Source organism: Acromyrmex echinatior, chromosome 19 (assembly GCF_024713525.1).
Source record: "Acromyrmex echinatior isolate Ae372 chromosome 19, ASM2471352v2, whole genome shotgun sequence".
Lineage (NCBI taxonomy): Eukaryota > Metazoa > Arthropoda > Insecta > Hymenoptera > Formicidae > Acromyrmex > Acromyrmex echinatior.
This window is the reverse complement of record NC_141870.1, coordinates 5,243,938-5,266,675: the sequence shown is the minus strand read 5'-3', so window position 1 is coordinate 5,266,675 and position 22,738 is coordinate 5,243,938. Positions and strand designations below refer to the sequence as shown.

At 32.2% G+C, this 22,738-nt stretch overlaps 2 protein-coding genes and 1 pseudogene across 3 annotated transcripts; 2 read left to right on the top strand and 1 right to left on the bottom strand.

The window, feature by feature from the left end:
- Positions 1–1,293: 1,293 nt before the first annotated feature.
- On the top strand, positions 1,294–5,008 carry LOC147906657 (trypsin-1-like; annotated as a pseudogene).
- Positions 5,009–5,314: 306 nt separating this feature from the next.
- On the top strand, positions 5,315–10,828 carry LOC105149044 (trypsin-3). The gene is made up of 7 exons (XM_011061180.2): positions 5,315–5,486; positions 5,555–5,607; positions 5,801–5,889; positions 7,167–7,305; positions 7,408–7,518; positions 7,973–8,119; positions 10,570–10,828. Exons 1-7 carry the CDS (start codon positions 5,432–5,434, stop codon positions 10,723–10,725), a joined length of 750 nt encoding a protein of 249 aa, XP_011059482.1. The 5' UTR covers positions 5,315–5,431; the 3' UTR covers positions 10,726–10,828.
- A 3,463-nt stretch (positions 10,829–14,291) lies between these two features.
- LOC105149045 (trypsin-7) lies at positions 14,292–19,528 on the bottom strand. Of its 2 annotated transcripts, XR_015548280.1 has the most exons (7): positions 19,225–19,528; positions 19,009–19,097; positions 18,732–18,876; positions 18,542–18,655; positions 18,137–18,280; positions 15,029–17,508; positions 14,292–14,750 (listed from the first exon to the last, which is right to left on the bottom strand). XR_015548280.1 is itself a non-coding variant. In XM_011061181.2 (6 exons), exons 1-6 carry the CDS (start codon positions 19,324–19,326, stop codon positions 17,356–17,358), a joined length of 747 nt encoding a protein of 248 aa, XP_011059483.1. In that variant the 5' UTR covers positions 19,327–19,528; the 3' UTR covers positions 14,292–17,355. The 2 variants fall into 2 exon arrangements, 1 of the variants encoding a protein (XP_011059483.1); XM_011061181.2 differs by having other exon boundaries at positions 14,292–17,508.
- Between the last annotated feature and the right edge of the window lie 3,210 nt (positions 19,529–22,738).

The window sequence follows — 22,738 nt, the reverse complement described above, 5'->3', positions numbered from 1 at the left end:
AAGAGAATATTTCATTATCTATGTTCCTGCATGACGTTCTTTAACATTTATGTTGTTTCACGCAATGCTCGAATAAAATGTGTTTTGCGTCGACATAAGATAAGAAGTTTTCGTCGGATGTGAGAAACCTGATTGCAATATAAAAGCCAATGATTATATGTATAACTTATTAGTACACCTGTATGTTAGTAAGATGTTACGAAGTTTTATTTCTTACTTCCTATTTGCCAGAAGTATCGATGAGTAAAAAAAAATATTGATATTACCGATTTTGAATTATTTATACGCACTGTTTTATTTACGCACCAGAACTCTCATTAGCCCTTTTGTTTTGTATTTTATTATACATTTTCGAAAGTCACTTTCACATTATTTTTTTTTAAATTCTAATCTTACAATATATGTATATTATTATAAAATAAATTTACAAATCATATGTCGCTTCTTTACTTTAAAAAAGTTATATAACTTAAAAAACGTAACTTTTAAGTTATTATTATGAAAGAGTTAGATGAACATTATTCTATAGAACTATAAATCAAAAGTAAACTAAAAGGCGAACTAACTTCATAAAAAAATTTTGCCAAAATCGTCACGTCTAAAAAAAACAAATTTAAAAAAAAATTATCAAAATTGTTACAATTCAAAAAGAATGATTTTTTTAATGATAAAACGAAAATGACAAAAATGAGTTTGTTTATGTTAAAAATATGTTCTTTTTGTCGAATGGTTTCAGGAGGACGTATTTTGATTACATTTTTTTGTCTAGGTGAATGCGCTAAAAAAATAGAAGATCACTCACATATAAAAAAGTGGAGGTGATCATATCTTTTTTAGATTCAGAAAAAATGTGACAAAATGCATTCAATACGTCGAAACTGTTCCACTGTTATCTAAAACATTTTTTTATATTATCAATCATTTCAAAGAAAATTGATTTATATTAATTAATAAATAGGATTACCTATATATTATATATTATAAATTGTAAATTTACATATTAAATGTTATATTTATAGAAGATTTATATTTAGAAAGAGTTAAGCTTCATATATAACGTAAACAACACAACTTATCTAACATTTAAATCTCCGCAATGAATAATACAGCACGATAAAGTCAAATCAGTACAAGTTACAACAGAACTTCTTTAGCCGTATTTTTTATTATCTCACGCGTTCCGGAGAGGAAAGTTTAAGAGGCTATACAGTCGCGTGTAATAAAGTCAACCAAATCTTCGCGTGATTTATGTATTCACCGCATTGTGAGGTCAACTTTTTTGCTGAGGCGTGACCCAAGACAAATTCCCTCATCAGATTTAATATTACAGCATCCTTTCTGGTGCGACCGGCTATCATTCTTGACCCTCGAATCACAAGAGGTACGGTAACTGACATAAAGCAATATCCTTATCAATTGAGCCTCCAGCGAGGTTCGCGGCACACTTGTGAAGCCGTCATCATCAGCAATAAATGGTTGTCACGGCAGTTCATTGTGTCAGGTATATACATATATATTTCTTTCCCCCTTAGATTACACATTATCTCATTACAAGGCAACACTTAAATCTTCATAAGACGTTTAAGCTAATTACATTTATCCTTATCTTTGAAACGTCTTCCAACTAATTTTTTAATACTTTAATACTCCTCATTAAATGCCAAATATAATCTCAGCATCATTATCGCACGTATTTACTTTCTTCTTGCATATTTCAACAGTATACAAATTCGGATAGAGGAAGATAAAATTATAAACTTTATCATAAATTTCCATAATAATGCAATTTTTCAAGCGTGTCTGTTTTTGAGTATCCAATTCGTGAATGCCTAATTAGGAAGAAAGTAAATACGGCTCTGATAATGAGACGGTACGATTAGTTAAAACTCAGAAACAGAGAAATCTTTCCTGGGAAATTCTACAATCCATTTTACGCTTTTATATACTGAATATAACTCCTATCTGTAGCAGAATAATTATTATTTAAAGTGGAAGTTCCACCGCTTCAAGTTCACGTCCCGAATCGTCGTGTTAAAATTATACAAGTTGAAAATTGTACAATAGGAATAAATTTAGGCTCTAAAAAATATAAATCAAAAGAATATAAAGTACCTGTAAGTACCTATATAAATGCAAAGAATATAAAGTTCCTATAAGTAGCCAATATAATATAAAGTACCTATAACAGACAACAAAAAAAAAGAATTGAGTCATATATTCTCATATAAAAATATAAACGTTTCGACTCTCGTTCTGGACCATCCTCAGTGCATAAAATTTATTGCTAACATTAAAATTCATACAACTTATAAAGCATGATAATAAAAACCGTCATACAGAAAATGAAATGAAGTACATAATTAATTAATTAAATATCGCAAAAATCCAGTAATAAATTGAAGAACTTAATTATATAGAAAAAAGTCGGATATCTGACTAGTTCAGAAATGGTCAACATTGAATTTAACAAACACAAGTAGTTAAATATCGAAAATTTGAAGTATAGACAAAGAAGAGTCTTGTGGAAAATCGTAGACACGTTTGTGAAATCACCTATCTAGTAGAGCATCTTCTCATAAATGATCCGTAAATTTTATCATAACGTAGCTGCATAACGTGCGCTTATATCATGATATTTTCATATACTAACATATACATTCTGTTCCAGTTTGTCGGTGAGCGTTTACAGACTTCACGCAGGAAGTAACGACAAATACGAGGAGGGCGTCTTTTATCCAGTTAAAAAGACCGTTCAACATCTCGCCTACAATTTCCTGACGATCGATTACGATATTACCCTTCTCAAAGTAACATCGACCTCTATCTCTTTCTTCTTCTCTTTTGCTTGCTCGCCCCGATCTCTCTGTTTTTGCTCGTTAACGACTCTGCGCCAGCTGACAATAACAACATCGGTAGTTCTCACACACTCTGAAAATTTCATTTCAGATCGACGGCGAAATCGTATTTAACGGTAGGGTGCAGCCAGTGAAGCTTCCGAAAAAGGAACTCACGGATGGTGTTATGGTGAACGTTACCGGATGGGGCGCGGTGGAGGTAAGTGCACGGGGAATAGACTCATTATTTGAACGTTGCGGAAAACAAATGGAGCTAAATAATAGCAAATTTCGCCCAGTCGACCAAGCACGACTCGAAGATTTCACAGGAGCGCTATTCCGTATCGGAAATCGTACCACAGTATTCAGTGTACGATCAAAAAAAAAAAAAAAAATCGATATCCCCTGCGTCCTATTTGTAATGATACTAAATTACGTTGCGGCTATATTAAAGGTATTAAATTACTGCGCCATTGTTAAATTACTTCATCCATAGACTTCCCTTTCCGATCTGGCGCAAAACTACAACTTTCATAGCATATTCTCCGCTAATTCCTCGATGCTGATATCTGATAACCGATATCGACTCCGTTCTATATATAGTCTCTAGGTGTTGGTATCTATATTTCACGAGGTAGATTGGAGTGGAATCATTATGCATTATATGCTATAATTATATGGCCATATCGATAATTTTAACATGCTTTATTAAGGATGTTCTCCAAAAAAATCCATTTTCTTTATATTTTTCTGAAACTTATAGAATAAGCTTGTTTTAGTGTCCTGACATATATATGTGCTTTAAAACTCAATACCCGGGGCGGAATTAAAAATCGAAATATTCCATTTCAAAGTTGAAGTTTAAAATATATATATATTATATATACATGTATACATATATACATATATACATATATAATACACATATATACATATATATAATATATATACATATACACACATATATACACATATATATGTATTATATATTATACACATAAGATCCCTATCTAAAGCTTATTTAAAAATAATCTTTTTATTCACTGTAAAAAAGTTTTTCTTAACAATTTTTTGAAACAAGACATAAACTTGATATCACAAGGAAATAAATAATATGAAATTTGTCTGAAATGGCTTCTGGTATTCATTTTCAAGAAATCACTGAGCAAAGTAAGTAGCAAAGTAAGTAAAGTCACTATTTTTTCGACCGGCAGTAGCGAAGACGGGAGGCACTTTATATTGTATAAAAAATTTGGATAAAAACACACTTATGGAATATCTTATACTATAAAAGTGAAATAAATTTTCATAAAAATTTTCGTAATGGTGAGAACTTATATGCTCATTAGATTGAGCACAATATAATCGGAGAACGTCCTTAAGGCGCATTAGAGTAATCAAAATGGTCGATATGTGTTAATTCAATCAATTCAATTTACGGAAATTATAAAATAATTTCTATTTTAGGAAAGTGGAAAATTATCAAGTTAATGACAGTATCGCTTCCAATTGCGAGCAAAAAAACGTGTCAAGGTATATATAAATATATCCGCCGCATCACCGATCGAATGATTTGTGCAATGGCGATGTTACATGCATGGTGGCCAAGATACGTGTGAAAGCGATTCAGACGGGCCTCTTACGGCGGATGATATTCTCTACGGAATTGTATCCTGGAGATACAAATGCGCTGAGCTGCTTTATCCCGGTGTTTATACAAATGTTGCGGACCTTCTGTGGTGGATCAGATGGATCAGTGGTATTTGAGCTTTGACAATTATGCTCTTTGTTATGCGTCTCAATTTGTAGATGATAGAACATCGAGTGTGGCTACTCAGTAAAAGAGCAGGATAACATTTGTGTGAGACAAGAATCTTATAGAGATTTTATGTAATATTGTTTATAAAAATTAATACAAACGAGATTGCGAGTTTCAAGATCAAAGTAGTTAGGAGAAAGAAATAAACGATACAAAATCGTTATAATTATAATCTCTCATTAATATTAAAAAGTATTAAAAAGTATAAATTAAAACAAACAATATAATGAAGAAAATAAACTAACGATATTAGTATTGATGTTGTAAATACCTAATAAGCTCAAATGTTTTAATTAAACGACGTAAAAATAAAGATATTGTTGGAAAGCATAAAGTACATTTTATATAGTTCTTCTTTCTCTTCCCCTCCCCCTTCTGCTCCCCTCTCCCCCTATCCTCGCCTTCCTCCCTCCCTCCCTCTCTCCCTCCACACTAGAAGTTTAATTAGCTATCATAATCTAACATGGTTATATCATTATTGGTCGATCGATAAGGTATCACTTATGCATATGTTATGTGGATGTGTGTACCAATTAGTTTGACACACAAACATTATCCCAGAATTAAATTACGCTTCTAATGTAACAATTCCAAATTAATCGCGCGGTATTCTTTTATATTCCCTGATAACGATTTGTTATAAATTTGAACATGAACATTTTAGATAATGCGATACTAAAAATTTATGATGGACAGAAAATAAGTTTCCATTCGCGAATCATTCTGTGACACAATCGCTTCATGCAAGAATTATTATTCGTGGCTAATTAGTTAAAAAATGTTCCAAAAACTCATGTTATTATTCTGCGTATTTTTAACAGTTTTAGTATACAGTGAGTCAAATTTTGTTACGTATCCGCACTTTTCACACTGAATTGTTTTACATAAATTGTGATTACAGCTGTTAATACCGAAAAGCACGAATATGTGGTCATCGAGGATTATCCGTACCATGTGAGAGAAACTCATTTCTTTTTTTTTTCCATTTGCGATAGCTTGTAGTATCTACCGTGCGTTCCACCGGCAAATAAAACTATATGCCATTCACATGTGGCTTTAATCGGTAGTCAGTACAGCACGGTGACTGTAAGCCGCTATTATTTTCAAATAAATCGGATTTCAGATAGAATTCGTTATTCCAATACAGGTATCGATCCAGATAGCCGGACTACACGTTTGCAGCGGCGCGTTCATACATGAATCGTGGATTATGACCGCGGCATCCTGTGTTTTTAGGTACGTGCTACTGCAAAAGTAATAGTATACAGGAAACGTTCCTCTTGGAAACTATGACTTTGACTTTAAAAGATTCCTTCATGAATTTAAAGCTGACTTTATAAAGCTGACTTTATCTTAGGATTTAGAAATATTAATATTTTTTAGTTTTGATGTATGCAATATGATAATTGACAATATGTTTTATATTTTTGAACTTTCAGATTTTATAGTAGTTACGTTTTATACAGAAAAAGGACGATTTTGCTAAGATATTTAAAAAATTGGCTGGATACTGGCTAGATTGAAAACAATTTTGTCCATGAAAATATTATAATTATGTAGGGAAGTAAAGCATAATGAACAATGCAACAAACAAATTTTATATTCACTCTTAGTATTATTTTCAAGTTAAAATTATTTTCAATTCTGTATTTAGCTAAATAATTTTTAAATAATTTTAAGAAAATCATTCTTTACAGAGTCCGATAAGTTTTGACAAAACGCTCGTGTGTATTAGATAGAGCGAACTAAACTGAGTTGAAAAGTCCTCTATCATCTTGCAATTTTCGTAATTTTTCTTTAGAAAAATCCAATGAGCAAAATGTCTAAAATTGACATATGAAATAATTTTAAGATTTTAAATACCTTTTTAAATACCTTTTAAATTTTTAAATACCTTTAAAAGTTCTTTAAGAAATATCTTTAAGATATTTTATTAGGTGTTGGAATTAATTCGTAGCGTTTTACAAGTGATGGGAAGTACTTTCATTAATGTATTTTTTAATGCTCATGTGAAATAAATAACATTCTTTCATTAAAAACGCTACGAATTAATTCCAACACCTAATATAAAGAAGTCTAAAACAAATCTTAAAGATGTCTTAAGCGTCGATTTTCGCTTATTCATTCGCTTTTATTCGATAATCTTTAAAAATTAATGTCTCGTCCACTATCGTGAAAATTGCAAAATGGTAGAGGACTTTCAATTCATTGTCAGTTTAGTTCGCTCTATCTGTATACGAGTGCTTTATTAAAACTTACCGGACGCCTTGTGTATATATATATTATTAGGTGTTGGAATTAATTCGTAGCGTTTTTTAATGAAAGAATGTTATTTATTTCACATGAGCATTAAAAAATACATTAATGAAAGTACTTCCCATCACTTGTAAAACGCTACGAATTAATTCCAACACCTAATATATATATATATACTTTAATATGTCACTTTTGTTAACATGTCGATTAATAAAATATTGATACATTTCATTAAAATGTTTATTAATATATCCTAGAGTAAAATCATCGATAGTATCCGTACGCGTGCGTTCCTCTTATACTTGCAAGGATGGCGATGTATTAGAAATAAACAAAATTGAGGTGCACGAAAATTTTGATAAGTATGAATACCTCAACGATATAGCATTGATGAAGGTACGTATCTCCATTTATTGAACAAACATCTTACGCGCCCGTGTTTTATTGGTTTATCGCATGCGCGCCTATGCAAAGTTGTCACATTTATCAAACTTGTAGCTAAAGAGTCCTGCAGAGTTTGGAGAAAAGTTGCTTCCTATCGGACTGCCGGAAAATGAAAAACTCCAGGATGGGTCCCATTGTGTCGTGACTGGCTGGAAACGAACTCGGGTAAATATTCGAGTGAGACGCGTAGCTTTAGTCTATTTTGGAATTTTCACAATCGTTTGCTCGAAAATACCATATTTCTTATCGTTTGACGAAGTATCCAGGTGCCACGACACTTGGAGAACGCGTGATTCCGTCGTTCTTCCGCGGTGAAACGCTTCTCCTGGAGTTAGCAACTTCCCTTGGAACGAGATTTTTACAACGAGCGTATAGGCATTTTTACAGGAACTTGGATATGTAAACTTTCTGCAACTTCCCGCCAACCGGTTGGCACTCGCACACGATGTTATTCAAAGTCACGTCGGTACCAAAAAGTAAATCGTTACGAAACACTCGTCGCAAAACATTCGTAACCCCTTCCTCCCCCTCTTTCCTCTCCTCTCCCCGTTTTGCTGCGACGAGATCGCAATAACGAGAAACGTGTCGTAAAAACGTGCGAGCTGTGCCAAATTTCCAGGGGACCAGCCGAAGCGGAGCTCAGCTCGCGGCGGCCGCTGTGGCGATCGTAAATCAACGTACGTGCGAGGCGATGATGCCGAGCTACAAGCCGCTGTCTGAGGATATGTTGTGCGCTAACGCGACTCGCCCGTCGGAAAGGTGTCAGGTAAGATAAACATATAAGACGAAAGTGACGCGACGCAACTCGGCTCGAGAAACGGGCGCGGTGATCCGTGAAGGGCTCGCGTGTATGAAACCCGCGACAAACTGTGGACGACACTAGAGAGAGCGTCGACGACACCGACAAGAGGTGCCTCGACCTCGTCGTCGCATGTCACGACACTTGGCACGCGTGCACAGTGTATATGCATCATCTACGTGCTATTCAACCGGGTGCACGCTCTCGTGTGTCAAGCGCAGTGAATCTGACAAAAAATACTGTGCGACATACCAAAATTATTGCGAAATGTCCTTTTAATCGAGAATATAGATAATAATAATAATAATAATAATAATATAATAAGGTTTTAAACCAATTAATCCGAGAATAGTGACCTGATTTTTTTTTTTTACGATCAACTAGATTATTTTTAGAGGCGAAAAGTTCGAATTAAATCATAATGGATTCGATTCGATTCATTTTGAAGCTGTTCATTTTCGAATCTGAGAAATTCGAAACCGAATAAAATCAAATTTCAAATTATCGGTGATTCGATTTCAAATTTGATTATTTTATTTCCTTTATTTTAATGTAAATCCGGGAAAATTTTATTTGATTCAATTGGAAGCAAGAATTTTAATTTCGATTCAATTTGATTTGATTCGATCTCATAAATGCTCGATTCGCACACTTTTAGTATTTAAAAAAAATATCCTAATTAAAATTACTATTATTAATAACATATTGTATATTAATCGTTTTCCAATTTATTAGTGCTTGAGGACATTATAGATATAGAATTAATTACAATTTTTTAAAAAAAGCAAGTAGAGAAACCAAACAAATATTAAATGGAAGGAATACGTTAAGCAGCTTATTATGATATTGTAGTGTTTCTAAAAAAATGAAAGTTTTAATTAACATGCTGTTTTTTTATTGCGGGTTTTCGATGGAACTGAGTACTTAAAAAATAGTTATTAAAAAAAAAATATATTGAACAATATCCATTTAAAACATTTTACAACAATTTACACTTTTGTCGCTAATATATAAAAATATCCCAGTGATTATTCCTTTAATGCGCATCAAGATGTAAGTTTTTTTATATAAACAATTCTCAATTTATTCGTCAATTAATAAATGTGATCCTCGATAATATTTATCAATTAAATAAATAAGGAAAGGACCAATATGGTCAAGGCTAGATTTTAGTGTTAATTAATAGTGTAATATTGTATTAAAAATTCTAAATACATCTTTCAGTTACATGAATGCATTATAAAACATTTACTATCGGACTTAAAACGCAATCATATAAACTAAAACTAAAATAATATCACAATTAAATTGATCATCAATTTGATAACGATGCAACTAATGTTAAAAACCTGTTAAGAATTTATTGCAAAATATATTATCCCATCCAGGATTCAAACTTAAAACTCCTCGACTATTTGGAACGAATGTCATATTTATTAATTAACAAATTTATTTAGAATTATTTAAAAAAACTAATACTCATCTCTCGCTCGTTAATTGAGCTAATATTCTATTTCTATCATGATATACAATATAATGGAGGATAAATAATGAGAAATGATTTACAATTACATTAATAATGGTTCATCTATTATTACGAATATTATCAGCTGAAATCGATTGAGATTATTGAGATTTTCGAGTAATTTCGAGCACCAATATCGATATGTGAATCTAAGCGCAATCTCGTAATGATTTCGCGAGGAACAGCGATATGTGGAAAATGCGAGGCGCGTAAATTAAGAGCAGTCGATGGTAGTCGAATTCCAATTGTGCCATGGCCACGAGTGTACAATTACATCAATGGAGTCAATAGTCTTTCCGCAAGTACACGCGCGGCTGGTTCAGGTGTCGGATGCACCAGATCGGTGAACAATGCAGCACTTGACTCGAGAACGCAATTTCCACGAGACGCCGAAGCACCGCAAGCGAAATGCGAAGAGACTCGCGCCGGGCGTTAGAAAAATTCCCGTTATTTCGCGACGTGACTATATGCGATCATGTTCGAAGATTCGACCGCGGAGCACGAAAGTCTCTCGTATGTGGACACAATGTTTTTGTAGAACGTACCTTATTATATTTAAAATAAATTTATGTAGCGAAGGTTCAGATTCGGTAGGGATTTTGTAAAGATTTATATACAACTCTTGAGGCTTTTTGTTGCAGCTGTTAAAAATTATAAAACAAAAGCCTCACACATACACACACACACACACACACACACACACACACACACACATATGAAGTATTATTTTTAAAAAGAAAAAGAGAGAAAGGATTAAAATTTTAAAAGAACATATCAAGATGTTGTGTGCTACACCAGTGCTGTAATCCATCATATAGCGCTTCGGTTCCTTAGCAATTAGCGCGAGTAAAGCTTCCAGCGATTATAACTATCATGATATTACTGTCTACAGGGTGATCTAGGTGCGCCTCTAGTGTCGGAGCAGATGCTGATTGGCATTCTATCCTATGGATTAGGTTGCGAAACCAGGATACATCCTGATGTCTATACTCGTGTCAGCAGTTACTTATCTTGGATCTTAACGAAAACTGGCATCTTTTATAAATAAGGCAGTATATACATACGATTAACATGTTCACTTGCAATTAATTATGTATAAATTATAACATATCGTACTTTTCTTATTAATAAATTCTGCAAGTCGTCATAAATATACTGACTAACCTGCGATATCTCTGACGCTTAATTTCTGATAACTGAATATCCTTGATTAAATTTTCCATCCCCTATCATAGCAGTTATGAATAAACTGAAATACGATATTTCGTTTTACACAGTCATGATATTGCAAATCACATGATATGCATATCTCTCTCTCTCTCTCTCTCTCTCTCTCTCTCTCTCTCTCTCTCTCTCTCTCTCTCTCTCTCTCTCTCTCTCTCTCTCTCTCTCTCTCTCTCGCTATCTGAGGACGAGAAAGTAACCGTTCGAGCACAAATAGACAACTGTTAGAACTCAAACATTACGAGATTTCGTCAATACTTGATGCATATTCATAAAGATTTAATATAGCAACGGGCTAGCAATCAATTATTTCGATCTGCCGCGTATTCGCTCATTGATAAAGTCCATGAATACAGTATCTCGAGCATGCCATTTAATTTAAGCGCTAGTGACGAACGTCCCATACGTCTCGTATTTCCGATTTCAAGTGCCACGCTTAAACTTAATTATCATGTTTCGAAACCGAAACTTCCGATGTACGATACGTTTGCGCCGCAGATGGCCGTTAATTTACCATCGATATTTCATCGAGTGCCAATTAATGGAAGGGATTAAAAGTTTATACAAATTCATACTAGCAGTTCATTTCCGTCCCGTTGAGAGTTCGATTGTGTGGAATTAAGCAGCGATTAAAAACCCTTTTAACGACCATTAAAGAATTAATGACACATATTTTTAATCTACCTCTGCGGGATATTTATTGAGATAAAAAAATGATATGAAATTTACTATCCGATAATAATTATATTACCAAGTTAAAAAAAATTGTATTATTGCATTGCCTTTTTATCAAATATGTGATTAGAAATAATTTATAATACATTACTTTAAATACGAAGCGCCACTACGGTCTGAATGTTAAGATGTTGAACTATTATATGTATTCATATAAATGAATTACTTTCAGAAATTATAATTGCGTGTCGATATGGTTGTCGGACTTTCAATCAATCTGAAATATTAATAATCCCCCCAGATTTCCCAAATTTAAAAAACTGGATTAAAATTATTGCGAAAAATATTTTTTTAATTTCTTCTTAAATGGAAAAGATCTGAACTCACTTATTCCGATTTTCTCATAAATTTTCTGTGCAGTACCTCGATAAATATATATCTTAACATTCCTAATGCGATTGAAAACCGACTTTTTACTTTTCAAAAACATTATTCTTGTTAAACACTCGTCCTAATAAATTGCCATCCTAAAAAAAAAACGCAAATGTTTATTTTATTCATAAAATAAAAATTCAGAACAGTCCTTTATATATTCATGTAGTAATTCTAATCGATTCTGTATTATTAGAAAAGTATTTCCAAGGGATATAATTATATATCTCGAGTTTCCTTTATAATATTCGCTATAAGTACAAAAATCGATAGGAGTCGTCGCGATATATTACTGTTTCTTCCGTTAACCCGTGCGGAGAAAAATATCGCCGTCAGAAAGCTCGCCAATTTTCGATCGCGACTGCTCGATATTTAAAACTGTCTGCGTAACGGCATAAGAAATAAAAGTACCACGGCAAGCGATACTTTTCATCTGTGTGCAAAGATTAATATTTTTTCATGAACGGATTTCTGTGCAACATTTTTCTCTTTCTCTTTCTTTCTTTTTTTCTTCCACCATCCGCTTCATCGTCTCGAAGCCAGCTCGCTAACAAAAACTATACAACGAAGAGAAAAAAAATGGAAGCTTCTCGCTCTTGTAGATACGCTTCGTACACTTGCTTGTCCTCCGTCCCATCCCCACTATTCAGCATTTATTATTTTTACCTCAGTGGACAAAAAATTATCATTTAATCATCTTCTTCGATGAACTTTATGCAGATCATGTTTGAAATGATTTTACAAAATGTCATAATTCTCTCCTATAATTGCAAGAATTATTCAGATGAATGAAGGGCAATAAAAAGAAAGTATAACGAGAGTTATTTTAAAGAGAAGTTAAATTTAGCCATAAAATGTTTAAAGCTTAAAAAATTTGTCTCTAATTTAGAGTAACTGACAACCTCAATTATCTAAAAAATTATGAAAATTAATAGAAATATCGTTTTTTCTGTCTACATTTATATATGTATATCTAGTTAGTAGGTATTTACTCTTAAGTTTAGTTTGAAATAAATAAATAATGTTATGACTAATTAAATATTATTTTAAAAAGTTTAAAAATTATTAAAACTTGCGTGACTCATAAAAGTATAACAATTTTAATCGCATAAAAATTCAACGAATGGATTATTGAAATGGATACGGTTCCGATTTTTGGAATCATTGAATATTGCACAGTATTTATAAATACTGTCATGAGACGAAAACGTGAACGCAACATTAACAGATTATTGTTTCAATTCGACAAAAATTTCTCGTGTAATCATATTACGCGAATTATCCTAATATTGCAATTACTGATTTTATAATAACATTCCTTTAACATGATCAAAGTTATCAATAATTTGTATCCAATTTTTTGTATCCAATAATAATTTGCTTAATTTTTAGATTTATATTTACTCAAGTGTTTGTCGGTTACAATTACTAATCAAAAACAGAAACATTTATATCTCTCAGTGAACGATTGCGATCATTCCGCGCCACTACAGAAACTCATAACATAAGAGTTACTCTTGTTATTGAGTTTTTGTAACAGCGTATTTATATGCACGTGCTATGGAATGCTATATAAAATTCCTGTGCAAATTGCAGTCCAATCTAGACAGTTATACTAGTCTATAACTAAATCTCTCTATACTACTATTGTCGCACACACACACACACACATACACAATTGTCATTGCGACATAGTTTAGAAATCCCTTTGTTGGGACTTGGATTCATCAACAATCGCCTATTCGATATACTTACATGATACAGATACTGGACAATGCTTTTCACCTTCTCCCCAGTGGATCTTTGATTGATCGGTCTCTAACAGGCCAATATTCGGATTAATGTTTCAATGCAATGGTATCATAAACTACTAACTAGCGTACGCGAATTTAACTTTGACATGAAACAAGAGCTGAAAAGGATCTTTCATGCCTGAAAGGATCGTTAGAATGTTCTACGTGAATGCTCAGAAATAAAAATATGCTTTATTATTATGTATTGTTGTTATTTTAAAATGTATGGTTACACAAAGCTGTATTGTTATAATTATTATATTTATTACAAGTACGAATATAAAACAATTAATATTATATAACAAAAATAAAGCAATATAATAATTTATTAATAAGAAAATAAATAATTGTTTTACATTGTAAACAATGAGTACTTATTTAAGCAATAATAACAAAAAATATAGAATTTCGAACATTGTTTATATTTGATATTATATACGTACATACATATTCGTACTTTTATTTATTTCTTAAACAATTTTAAATATAATTTTATTTATTATTGTGAACACACATTGTAATGTTTCATTTAAGGGGAATTTTTTCCTAAAGTAAAACCAAAACTCCGACAAAATCATCAAAAGTCTACTATTTTTCTAACGCATCGACATGTCTTTATATACCATGCCAATATCTCACGCAATCTTTAATACACGTAGTCACACGTTCGTGTCAATTTTCGTATAACAAATTCGTCGCGTCTAAGTCTAATTCTAAGAACTCGTTATTTGTTCGTGCAAATTACATATTTGTGGATTATTATTTCATAAGTACAGGTTGCTTTCATATCAAGCAAATGTTGTCGCGATTTGATAGTTTGAAACGCCATGTTGCACACTAAGAAATGGTAAAAAATGTATCAGTTTCGAAATTTTCATTCTCGGCATAAATTCCATCTCACAAACACATATTAATGCGTATACTTTAATCCTTAAAAGGATTCTCGAATCTGTGAAAGAGAAAAAATGTATTTGTTATACAAAAAAAATTATATAATTTAGTCGGTAATACAAACGGCTTTAGGATCCCCTTAATTATTAATCTTAATTGTCTGGAGTGACAGCATTAATTTTATTTACGCATGAATTTTTCTTTTCAATTTTTTACTTCATTACATTTCAGAATTTAAATATTCACGTATTATTACGTGTTTTTCTACAGATATATCATGGATATGATCCGATCGTTATGGATGAACGAGAATAAAAGCATGAGTCGCACTAGTACCGTGAAAATTTCCGTCGCTGAACTTTTTGTTGGATCTCTCTCTCTCTCTCTCTCTCTCTCTCTCTCTCTCTCTCTCTGCGCTTCTTTATTCTGACATCCGGATTAATTGATGCCACTATTAATTTTTTCCAAGCGCGAGAGAAATTTCCGATCATCCAGCTTCCAAGAATTCGACCTAGATTCCACTTGTTTGTCGTCGCGATCGTCCGTTGGGACCAATCGTACTAGAACAAAATACTGAAGACGAACGTTGAAACTAAAGCTTACCAGGCTTTATTGTACGGCCATCCGATACGAGCAGATCGAAAAATAATTAAACGGTTTCACCAGGCAAGTAATTAAACGTAATCATTACAAGAGACGCTCAAGCCGAAGAGCGATATTCTTTTTAGAAAGTCAGCTCTTTTTAAACGAGAAATTCAAGAAGCAAGATAAACGCACACTTCGCCACGACGAAGGAACCGTCGGTGAGTCTCGCGAGTTTATTCAAACCAGTAAACTTCGCGGACTTGGAGGCGGATACGGCGTTTCAGGGTTAGCAACGTTTCCACGTATAATTCATCGTTATCAGAAATTCTGGATATATTCGCGCTCTCGAAACAACATAGGCAGAGACGTGTCGCGCCGTAGCCAGACAACAGGATTCTGATATCCGCGGGAATATCGATCGTTATAATATCGTGCCATATTAGTATGCCACGTCTGCCACGATTCTTAACGGCCAGAACCGGACGTTCTGGCGCGAACACGCTGCGACACCTCGACACGATTTCGGCATGACGCTCTTTATAGGACGAGAGGCAACGATCATCCGATGTCACGTACAACAGCAATGTCCCTCTTTACGGCGACACCCGGTACGTACGTAGGTAAAGCGGACGTGGGCATCGACTGTTTGTGCTACCCTTTACGAGTCAGCCACCTGTGCTGGGGCTGCAAAACCGTTTATTCAATGCCACCACGATGGTGGTGGCAGCGAAACCTAGAGCACCGTTCCGAGTCGACGCTGAAATTAATAATCTTGCGTGACGAACGATTACGTCGAGGCGAGTGTAAAGGGCAGCAAGATAATATTTATTGCATTGTGCAAAATTACATGTCACCACCTTAGAACTGATTATACCTGTTTTAGCGCAGAGACGACACAATCCTCGAAAATTCCTGGTGATTAGACCCGCGCAATTATAAACAGCTACGCCAAGTTTGCACAAATCTCGATTAATCGCAATACAAGTTGTTATTAATTAAAATCGATCCTGGTTTTCAATGGTACTTTAAACTTTGGGCGAAACTCGGGCAAGGTCAATGTTTGTACATTTCGTGTTTATTTGTTTCCCTGAAAGCTGTGGTCCGTTGAGATACTTTAAGTGCGATATCCGTCAATATACGTAATAAAAAGGACTTCGTTGCCACAACCACTCTATTGTATGTACATTCAAATCGTGAAAGCAATCAAACTTTGTTGCGATAAACAATTATTTGATATTGCAATAAAACTTGGTTCGAAAACTGAAAAATCCTATTGAGTAAATTTGTTCGTCGAAATGCTCGTAGAATTTGTTACTAAGGCAAATTTGATTTGTTGTTAACGTAAAATAAAGTATGTATCACTAATAAGTATCACACACAAAATGGCAGTGAAATAATTTATATATTAGATATAGCAAATTCAGATTTAATAAAATTATTTTTAACTAATAGTATTTAACAATTAATATTTTCTTAAATATGTTGTATTATAAGTATGTTGTACCTAAAATATATATATCTAAAAATTTAACTAGATATCAGATCTAAAAATAATTTTGTTTGAATTAGGAAAATAATTATGTAGAACGCTCAAACTGGTTGTTAAAATGTTAAAATTTTTTGCTGCATTGTCATCAACGCTTAAACTTTCTATATAAATTTTTGATAATCCAACAAATTTATTTTCAGATCTGTATCTAGTTAAATTTGTAAGTACTTTAGAAAAACTGTCCTTTCGGTGTAGAAATTGAAAACAATATAGCTTACACAAGCTTAAGTTTTGATGCAAGTAAACATACAAGAATAATATCTACGTTTATTCATGGAAAGGGAAAACGTAAAACAATTGAGAATTTATTAAAATTTCACTTACAATTTCCGTTTTAGAATTATTATTATTGTAAAATCCCTCTTCTGTATATAGCTGTCGCTTCATTATACAATTTTTAGGTAGTATTTTTTCGTAATGCCGTCTAGTTTTTATACGGTTAAACAGAAGTAAATATTTTTTTCAACGGTACGCTGCATCTCTTTCCTATCTTGGAAAACATTCAGAGAGAGGAGAAAAATTAATTCTGCTACACGTTCGCCTGCTCGGTTACCCACTGCCGTATGGCAGGTACTCGCGTATACACTCCTGGAAATCCAACACTCGCACATTCCTGAGCGCCCCAGGACACGATCCCAATTTGGAGCCCGTTGTAGCCAACGAGTGCACCTCCGGAATCTCCCTGCGTCATGGACAAATAAACTTTTTTTTTCACTTCTGCGTGACAGAAATCAATTTCCAAAAAGTCGCGTGGATTAAAAATAGAACAAGATCATTTTAACGTGTTCCGAAGATGTTAGTTGTATTTTTTCCAAAATATTAAATTCTAATGTTATTAAAAAATAAATTGAGTTATTAACAGAAATTATATATGTATTTTTGTGTGCTAATATAATAATGTAATGTGATATAAATTAAATAGTAAATTATATCGTTGATAACAATAATGTGAGCGGCCCACGAGTCACGTATAGTCCTGTAAACTTTTTATAGCTCGCCAGCTCATAAAGGAAAATATAAAATCATTTGTATTACACTTTCTATTTTATGCAAACAAAATAAATATTAGAGGACCGAAAATATTTTACCTATTTAGCTCTTATTAGCCCTTAAAAAAAGACTGCATATCGCTAGTTTATAACATATAGAGCATATATAGCTTATTTGTTTTCTCGAAAAAGAATTAAATATATTCCATTTCACATCCACGATACATGTTTAAAAAATGCGAGAAGATTGTCTAATCAGAGGATTGTGAATATCCGTCATGGAATCGCTGACAGATAAAAAAATAGGCATTGAAAACGTACCTGACAGGTGTCACCTTTGTTATCGCCGGCGCAGATCATATTGGAAGTCACTAACCGATTACGAGCATAGACCTTCCGACACTTTTCTTGATCAGTGACCGATATTGTCACAGTTCGTAATACTTCTGAACTCGCACCATTTGTCTGAAATTCGTAGCACGCCTATATACTATGAGCTGCCAAACGTTTACGAACATCCATCCATCCGTTCACCGAAGATTCCGTCAACATTTGTCGCAACGATCAACCGAAACTACGTCAAGCGCTCGGCAAACGAATCTTAACATTTGCACACAGCTAAACAACCTCGTTGAACATCACCATCGACTAAGCATCTTAGTGGCAATAAATCTTGACACTGATACGAGAGTGTGGAGAATCGAGACAGACCAGAAAAGGACTTACCGATGTTTTTCCCCAGCCTGTAACGATTGCCTGAGTACCAGTTGTAATGTTCATTAATGGCAACGCAAGAAGGATAGGTTTTATATATTCTCCAAATGTTAAAGGAGTAGATAACTAAAAAAAAAGTCTTTTTTCATCTAATCTGTCTAGCAAAGAAAATGTACGAAATAAATCATAATTAGCTACGTACTTTAATTAAAGCCACGTCATAATCATAAGTTAGCGGACGATACTTCTTATGACAAATGATCGAGACGATATCTTTGATTAGAATACCTCCTTTGTCGTAATACGTACTTCCAACACGCACTTTGAAGACCGATAACGTCTTCTCGCTAAAATGATACATTTAATCAAACGCTCTTGAAGCGCTAATGATTTCTGAGACTTACATAAGTTACGCTATCTAATCTTAACTTAATTTTAAGAGACAGCAAAGAAATCAAGAATAAGAAATTCACGTATACCCATAGACGCAATGTGCCGCGGTCAAAATCCATCGCTCGTTAATTATAGAACCTCCACATGTAAGTTTATCCTTATAATGAATAGAGACCTATTGAAAATAATTTAAAAAAAAAATTTCAGGTAAAAAATCTGCAGGATACTCTCAATTATAATAATTTCATGCAATTGCTCAATCATATGACAATCGTGAGAAGACATTTCAACCGTAAACTGACCTGATATGGGTGCTTAGTAATGGTTGTAGGTGTACCATCGACTATTCTAAACTTGAGGCACGAGGCGGAAGCTATCAACGCCAGGCAGAATATAATCAGCATGACTGCGGTTGTAGCAACTTGGTTACTGACATTGTTGTTCGCGAGAATAAGCTCGAATTAACGATGAATCCCGATAAGACAAACGACGATATCAAGATATGATATGACGTTGATATTCTTAGTAAGAGTCATTCATTTCAACGTGCATTTTCAAGTACGATTAGTTATTACGGTACTATATATATATATTGTATAAATAGATATATAAATCATTTTCAGATAAAACTAAACGTACAATAATACGTTGCAGATTAATTTAAGAGAATTAAAAAACTAACTGAGTTATATATTTATATTTTAGAAACATTTTTTTCAATCTAAACAGTCACTAGCCAGATCAAATTGCCCTAAATTTGGTTGACATTTTAAAGCTTTTAACATTGCATCAGTATTCCTGGCTATCAATCTTTTTCTTTTATTTTTATATCCTATACGATTTCATAGTGTAGCGCAAAATATTCTAACTTTTCCTATTTTTTATTTTCGCACAATATATATTTTTATATAAAATAAAAATACGTTCATAGAGCAATCTATCGACTGTAAAAAATAAAATTTAATTTTTAAAATTAAATTTTCGGAAAACTAATGTTCGCCAGAGTTATTTCCATAAACTCGAAGCGCTTTTTAATCTCAAAATTATTTTAAACAGTCCATGTAAGATAAGTATACAATGATATTATTGCATTAAGAATATATATATCTGAGATATTTCAAAATGATAACAAAATTATGAAAACATTACAGATTATTCTAAATCGCATTAGAAGTAATACAACAAATTATTTTGGTAACAGTTTACCATCTGGATCATAAATAACAATATTTTAATAAATAGCAGTATTTCTAAATACTGCGCTCTAATAGAAAACGTATGCCATGGAAATGTATTATAAAATAAATGACAAAAATCTAAATTGTTTAATATATATGTAAGTACTTTATATATTCAAGATTATTTAAGTAAAATTACATTGCGATACATGGACAATGCAATAGTAAATAAACAAAATATTTATTTTATTTTGAATTTTTGTAACTAATTATGAATCACAATGAAATTTGCATAAGTTATTTTGAATGATGAATACTTAAAGTATTTATAAAAAAATGTATGTTTCTGTCTCTTATAATTAGTTAAGATTAGATAAATATTTCTAATAAGTTTGCATTTACAATTTAAACTGAGTGGAATTAATCATTAGCTTAGAATTCACAAAACAAAACGCAAAATGTATGTTGATAGCGTGTGAAAATTAAATTAAAATAAGAAGAATAATATTTGGTATACATTTAGTTTAAGTCAGATATTTCATGTTGCCGACAAGCCGATTGACGAGCGGTCTTGATATAATATTTGTTGTTACGGTAAACAGTATGGCATTCTGTACACAGAAGGTTGTTGAGCTATCATTCATGGCACACGCAAAACGACAAGTATTATAGTAGCGTGATCCATTCTGTGCATTGCGTCGTCGCATTATTTTTTTTTTTTTTAAGTACACTAGGGAAAAAGTATTTCTTGTTTAAAAGATTTCTTTTAAACAATTAGTAATAAGTAGTTCCATTCTTACGCGATTTTAAATTAACAGTGATTATTTAACTCTTACAATTAATGATTTGTAAATATAAAGAGGCATAATTTATTTACCAAAACGGATATGAACGCTTTATTCAAAGCAAAAGTTGAAACACCAAACGTAGTATTATAAATTATTCCTTACGACATATTTTTAATAATCATCGATAATCATTTTTTAATAAAAAGAAAAGTTGTATTCAAATTGCAAATGTATAATATTTTCATATATGTGTGATTTAGTTTTTCGTATAAAAATAATATTATATACGTTTAAATGTATAAATCCATTTTACAATATGTAGTATATTATTTTTACATATAGAAAACTAAATCACATACATACATAAAAGCACTTATTATATACTTGAATTTGCAGTGTAACATTTAATTCTTTTTGTAACTAAATATATTATATTTTGCTTTACATTTTCGCCAAACCAAATATGATTTGCTTAGAATTTTCAAATTGAGATTGTAAAGTAATAAACAAATCCCCGAATGAAATTTCTAATAGTGACAGTAATGAAAAGCTGTTATAATATTGATCGATTATTATCATGATATAAATAACATCACTAAAACTTTTCTGCGTAAATATGTGTCGCGTACAGTTAATGTCCAAAGTGTTGCATAAAAGCGTCACACATTCATAAACTTTAGTGATTAGCTCGCACGGGATCGTAATTAACCATGTTTTTGTGAGTGTTGTATTATATATGTGCGAGAAAAGGAAAGAAAAGATCAAAAAAAAGGAAAAACAACAGCGCAGCAATCGTGAGGTAAATATTTTATTTTTATTAGTTATTATTTTCAAATTAAATTTTATTAATTTCCTTTTATTTAACTCATTTATCTCAAATAATAAAACAAAGATAGAGAAAGAAATTTTTATTTAAAATATTTTAAAGCAATTTACGTATATTTAAAAAGAGAAAAGACTTTTTTTGTATATATATATATATTATATATATTATATATATATATATATGTATGTGTGGAAATCACCTTTTTTATCATTTTATTAAATATCGATTTTCAAAGACTAAATAAAATAAAATTCAATACAAGCAATAATTATTTTTTGAAATATTAATTATTTTCTGCGCCGCTTTAATTTGAATACACACATATCTATATATTTTGTACACCAACGTAGTTGTGTTACAATTTCATTGCTGCGCATAGTATCGATGAGCAGAAAATTATTTTTTGTTTTAACTTCAAATAACAGATCAATGAAAACAAAGTATTATACATATGTATGTATGTAATTGTAAGATGTATGCAATATAATTAATAACTCTTAATTAATATCTAAGGACAGATATTAAAGATAAATGTAACATGTTATAATTTTTTAATTAATTTCACAGACTAATAGAGAATAATCTCATTTAGAATAGTCTAATTTAGACTAATCTAATCTCCAAAAGCAAGTATATGCAATCATTTATCGGTTTATCTCTTACACAGAAGGGATATACATGTAATATACGAAACTCATAAAATATACTTGATATAGTAAGACACTGTAATTGTGCACAAATAGAGAAAAGCTAATTATTTGCTATCGCGACCAATCACGTTTATTGCGAAACAACAATCTCACTTACCGGAATGTTGCTCGACGAATCTGAGTGGGTGCTGCCCTCGTATACGCAAACTTCCTCCTGGGTTAACTCGTTGTAATCTGTTCGAAATTTCCAACTCCTAATACTTACTTAGTTTCCACCACGTACAACGGTTTAACACGTACGTGATGCTGCATGCTGACGCACGAACAATATGAAATATTCCACTGTCATGCTTCTTGAAGTTATATTTGCATCC

Excerpts from the sequence above, each read along its gene's own strand:
- LOC105149044 (XM_011061180.2), top strand. The coding sequence starts at position 5,432 with ATGTTCCAAAAACTCATGTTATTATTCTGCGTATTTTTAACAGTTTTA. Across the intron at positions 7,306-7,407 it reads ACGATATAGCATTGATGAAG|CTAAAGAGTCCTGCAGAGTT; the intron begins GTACGTATCTCC and ends TCAAACTTGTAG. Across the intron at positions 7,519-7,972 it reads CTGGCTGGAAACGAACTCGG|GGGACCAGCCGAAGCGGAGC; the intron begins GTAAATATTCGA and ends CCAAATTTCCAG.
- LOC105149045 (XM_011061181.2), bottom strand. The coding sequence starts at position 19,326 with ATGCTGATTATATTCTGCCTGGCGTTGATAGCTTCCGCCTCGTGCCTC. Across the intron at positions 18,281-18,541 it reads CAGGCTGGGGAAAAACATCG|ACAAATGGTGCGAGTTCAGA; the intron begins GTAAGTCCTTTT and ends TACGAATTTCAG. Across the intron at positions 17,509-18,136 it reads ACAAAGGTGACACCTGTCAG|GGAGATTCCGGAGGTGCACT; the intron begins GTACGTTTTCAA and ends TCCATGACGCAG.